At 37.5% G+C, this 5,649-nt stretch overlaps 1 protein-coding gene across 1 annotated transcript in view; it reads left to right on the top strand.

Annotated features, from left to right (window-relative positions):
• Positions 1–3,977, top strand: part of LOC110036055 (type I inositol polyphosphate 5-phosphatase 8-like) — an 8,377-nt gene extending 4,400 nt beyond the window's left edge. Inside the window, 1 exon segment of the mRNA XM_020740400.1 lies at positions 3,282–3,977. Coding sequence (XP_020596059.1) covers positions 3,282–3,525 — 244 coding nt within the window. The 3' untranslated portion in view covers positions 3,526–3,977.
• Positions 3,978–5,649: the final 1,672 nt, after the last annotated feature.

The raw sequence follows: 5,649 nt of genomic DNA, 5'->3' as shown, positions 1-5,649 counted from the left end.
CTGAACCGCGGGAAGGATTTGCTTGAGATGCTCTCCACGTTTATCCTTTAAAGCATTTCCTTAAATGGTGTTACTTGCTTAATTAGGTCATTACTTGCTGCTTATAAAAGCAAAACCGCCTGCTCTCTAAAACCTCACCTCATCTCTTTGGCATGAAGCTTACAGGGAAAAGGAAAGAAATTGCAAAAGGCAAAAGCATTTTCTTTTCCCCCTTGGCTCGGTTTAGCTTGCGAAACAACCAAAAGGAATAAAGTGTTCATTGATTCCTTTGATACTATTCTCCTTTTTCGGTGGTACCTCTTCAGTGACTAGCAGAGAGAGAGTGAAGTTGAGGAGAGAGGAAGAAAGAGAAAGTTTCTTGTAATCGTCGAGGCGATTGACTGGTATTATTCTTCGAAGTAATAAAAATCTCTGCAGTTTTGTGGACGTAGGCACTTTGCCGAACCTCATAAATCTGTGTATTTCCGCTGTGTTTCTATTTTATATTTTTTGCTTTATTTTCATCGTTTTTCTCAAGAACTAGTATCGGAGCTTTAGTTTGAGGCTGAAAGAAGAACGATGGGCGGAGATTAAGTGATGACATCAGTGAGATTAAGTGATGACATCGGGGATCGAGAAATTCAATGACACAGATTTTGATTATTGGAGGATGCAGATAGAGGACTACTTCTATGGGAAGAAACTTCGTCTTTTGTTACTGGGAAAGAAGCCGGAAAAGATGGCCAAGACGGAATGAAATCTGTTGGATCGACGGGTTCTTGGGGTTGTTCGATTAACCCTGTCAAGATCCGTTGCCCATAATGTCATTAAGGAGAGTACTGCTGCAGATCTTATGGCGGCTCTATCAGGCATGTATGAAAAGTCATCTGTGAAAAAGAAGGTGCACCTTATGAAAAAGTTATTCAACCTGAAGACGGTGGAAGGTATGTCTGTTTCTTAAAACCTGAATGAGTTCAATAATATCGCAAATCAATTATCTGTTGAAATTGATTTTGATGATGAGATACGTGCGCTGATATTGCGCTGATATTGTTGACACGTGCGCTGATATTGTTGACTTCATTGTCAAATAGCTGAGAAGTCGTGAGGATGACAGTTAGCAGTTCTGTAGGTAAATCTAAACTGAAAAATGAAGATATTCGTGATTTGATTTTGGCTGAGGAGGTGCGCAGGAAAGATTCTTGTGAGACCTCGGGTTCGAGTTCGGCAATAATTGTTGATTCCAGAGTGATATCACGGGACAAGAACTCAAGCAGAGGAAGATCAAAATCAAAGTCTGGTCAACAGACAACTTGTTGGAATTGTGACAATGCTGGCGAAATAAAAAGTAACTGCAGGAATCTTAAGAAGGAGAATGATGATGCTAATATTTTAACTGAAGAAATACAAGATGCGCTAGTGCTGACAGTTCACAGTTCCATTGATGACTGGATTCTGGATTCAGGTGCTTTCTTCTATACATCTTCCCAGCAGGAGTTAATGTGAAACTATGTTGCAGGTAACTTTGGAAAAATATATCTAGTTGATGGAAAATCTCTGGATGTGGTGGGAATGGGAGACGTTGATATTACACTCCCTAACAATAGCAAATGGACTTTGCAAAAAATCAGGCACATTCCTGAATTGAAGAATAATCTCATTTTTGTTGGACAATTCAATGAGGGTGGTCATTCAGTAGTATTCTCAAAGAGTACCTTGAAGGTTACTAAAGGAGCATTGGTACTGGCTCGGGGTAAGAAAACTGACACACTATATATGACTACAGGTTTACTTAAGCGTGGACAGCAGAAGGCAGGAAAATCGGATCTTGTACGAACATATAGTGGAAAACCACAGAGTTATGAAGAAATCTTGCAAGATGAAAATTCGAGCAAATGGGAGCTGGCAGAACTTTCACTTGGGAAGAAGAAATTGCATAACAAGTGGGTGTACCGGGTGAAGATTGCGTTTGATGGCAGTAAGAGGTACAAGACTGGACTTGCTGAAAAAGACCTTCAGCTGAGGCAGGATATTACCCATGTAGTGGGAGTTGTAAGCAGATTCATGAGTAACCTAAGAAAGAGCTTGGAGGTACAAGACTATGTTAATGCTGATATGTCAACTATGGGTGTTACTCTTAAAAAATTAAAATTGTGTGCAACTTCAGTTGGTTTTCTAGCGTGAAGACAAAAACTTCGAGTTGCAGAAGTTGGGGATATCACGTTTGAGGAAGAGAACGATGCATCCAGTGGATGGTGAAGTCAGTGCCCCCATCTCCAAGTGGGAGACTTGTTGAGGATGTGGAATCCTGTACACTTCTTCTTCTGGAAAATCATTAAAGTGCTAATTATGTGATTAATTAACTTCCTAATGAAAGCTTCTCGCCTCCCATTTTTTCTCTCTCTGCAGACCCGCGGAACCGCGGGAAGGATTTGCTTGAGATGCTCTCCGCGTTTATCCTTTAAAGCATTTCCTTAAATGGTATTATTTGCTTATTAGGCCATCACCTGCTGCTTATAAAAGAAAAATCGTCTGCTCTCTAAAACCTCACCTCATCTCTTTCGCGTGAAGCTTACAGGGAAAAGGAATGGAATTGCAGAAGGCAAAAGCTTTTTTTTTTCCCCCTTGGCTCAGTTTAGCTTGTGAAACAACCAAAAGGAGTTAAGTGTCCTTTTGATTGCTTTGATATTGTTCTCCTTTATCGGTGGTACTTCAGTGAGCAATAGAGAGAGAGAAGGTGAGGAAAGAGGAAGAGAGAGAAAGTTTCTTGTAATCTTCGAGACGATTGACTGGTGTTGTTCCTCGAAGTAATAAAAACTTCCGCAGCTCCGTGAACGTAGGCAAATTGCCGAACCACATAATTCTGTGTGTTTCCGCTGTATTTCTATTTTGTGTTTTTCTCGATCTATTTTTTCACTTTATTGTGATCATTTTTCACATCAATACTGAATAAATTTGGAGAGGATGTAATTGAGAATTTATCAATGGAATTTTAGCAAGTTGAAAATTTTCTCTTTTCAGTTATGTTATATTCTTCACTAATTTGTTACTGCTTTTAATTGTGAGGCTATGCTTTTTTATATTAGATTATATATATTTTTTATGCAGACAAAAAAATGTGCAACCTTACTCACGATGTAATATCAGCTAAAAATTGTAGGCGAGTTTAGAGTTTCAAATCGTCCAATAAATTACATTTGCGAAAATAAAAAAATATAAATCTGAATATATTCGAGGAGCATAGCCTCACGCGTCAAAACCATCCTTCTGCTTGCACCTCAAAACCATCCATCTGCTTGCAGGTGCGATCGCATACTCTGGCGTGGAAAAGGAATGAAGCAGCAAAGCTACCTTCGCGGCGAGACTCGTTTCTCTGATCATCGCCCCGTCTACGCTCTCTTCACCGTCGACCTCGACGGCTACTACGCTCCGGCGAGACCCTCCTCCGGCGGAACCTCGTCCGCGGCGTGGGGTAAGATCCAGGCAGAAGAGATGCTCTTGTTGACCAGATCTCAGAGCTGCATACAGACCGCGACCCGGTTCTGATAGGTCGAATGGGGATCAGCTGAACCCAATCGCCATACCATTGACTTCCTTTCTGGGGCTTTTTTCCCCTGATATAGCTGGCAAGAGAGGGAAAGAAACTTTAAAGAAGGCTATGTGCGTTATGGCCGCATATACTAACAAAATTATTTTCTTGCTTTCGCTCGCTGGACCTTCGTACTGAGGACTGAAAATGGCTAGCTGGTTCATAGGGAGAGAGATCCAAGTGTAGGAGGCGGGGAGGAGAATGATTTCGTCACGATCACGTGATAGTTAGTAATCATGACCGTAGCTGCACTGTGCATAGAAGGGCAATTTTTTTGATGTGGATGAGAAGCGTGAAGCCTAAAGAAGCTTTAAATTTTGTACAAATGGTTTAGTGTACATTTCTGAAGCGGGATATATATAACGAGCATATTTTTGTGCTGATTTTTGGTTTTTAGTATAAAAATCTATTGGCATTGAGAAATTTGTGTTTGGATATTTGAGAAAAATAATTAACGGTAACTTTTGAAATTATTGAATTTATTTTGAAGATTGATATAGTATATGAAAAAAAATTTAATAAATTTGAAACTCATTGATTAAAAATTATTTTTAGTCCAAGAAAATGTTGACCCAAAATTTTCACTTGATGAACTGGTCCCAACTGCGAGAATATATATTGCATCAGGACTCCGCACATAAAATTTTCACTTGATGAACTGGTCCCAACTGCGAGAAGCATCAGGACTCCGCACATATAGTTATGTGCAGAGTCTAATGAAATCACGTCACAAGTGAAAAAAGAAATCAGCCCGTTAACACACGAGAATATTCTTCTCGTATTATTCAGATGTTATTATGTCTTATTTAAGTGTTAATGATGTGTTATTGTGTTATTATATTATTGTGTTATTATAACACTGTTATTATAACACTAAAAATATTCTCAGAACACAATAACACATGAATAACATACAATAACACCTGAATAACACAAGGGAAATATTCCTCTGTGTTATCTGTGTTACCGGGAGCATCTTCTGTGACCTGATTTCATTGGACTCTGTATGTAACTTCACGTGCGGAGTCTTAGAGTTACGTGCGGAGTTTTGATGTAATATTTTTTCAACTGCTGGCCTTTCTCAGGCTGGAAAGGAAATGAAAATAAGAGCTTGCAACCGAAGCGGGGAGAGGACCGTCCAGGAATGCAAGGGATGGCATGGCTCTGAGCTGGTTATTGTGTCGCCCTTTAGAGAATATTTACCGGCGAAAGATTTTTTTGATTTGAAATATTGGGAGAAATATAAATTTATTTAATTTAAGATTGTAATTTTATGCTTAGTTTCAATGTAGTTCTCAGACAATCACATTTACTTGTATTTATTTCTAGTAAGAAAAAATAAAAACTTTTTATGGAACAATTCAAAAAAATTATTTTTCACTCATGTTTCCTCTAAGCAAACAACGGAACGAAAAATTGATTTCAACTCGATTAATTTTGCTTCCGTTTTCATATTTATTTTTATTTCCAATTCATTTTTCTCTATTTAGATATATTCAAACTAAAGAGTAAGACGGTGAAAAAAGCTTGCTGTTTATTACAATTCCTTTTTCTCTATGTAGATAGATTCAAACCGAAGAGTTAGATGGTGAAAAAATACTCACTATTCACTAACAACTCCTATTAGGCTAGTTAAGTAGCTCGTATTAAATTTGTTTAATAATAGATAAACTGAACATGCAAAAAATTTTTGAGCTCGATATAAAAACAAACCCAGCACGAACAATAATCTCTTAATTGGTGTACGAATCGAATTGGCTCAAATTAATTAAAGAATTAATAAATGATATTGTAATAGGATATATGTAGTAAATTATAAATTGTATTTTAAAAATTACTAAATTTTAAATAGTTTTAGCTAGTATTGTAAAAATAAAGTAAAAATTTTATATTGGATATGTAAATATATAAAATTTAGTTGGTATGTACTCCCTCCCAAACCTGCTATCAGCTGCACTTCCATAAAAAAAAAATGCTATGTAGTTTGTGTTCAATTCATTCCTTAAGCAAATGAGTCGAATGTGAAAAAAAAATTGAGCTAGGTTTATAAACAAGTCCAACTGAATCAAAGGTTTATTCGT

The sequence above is a fragment of the Phalaenopsis equestris genome, unplaced genomic scaffold (assembly GCF_001263595.1).
Source record: "Phalaenopsis equestris unplaced genomic scaffold, ASM126359v1 Scaffold201975, whole genome shotgun sequence".
Taxonomy (NCBI): domain Eukaryota; kingdom Viridiplantae; phylum Streptophyta; class Magnoliopsida; order Asparagales; family Orchidaceae; genus Phalaenopsis; species Phalaenopsis equestris.
The sequence above is the reverse complement of the archived record's forward strand: the minus strand, read 5'-3'. Positions and strand labels throughout refer to the sequence as shown.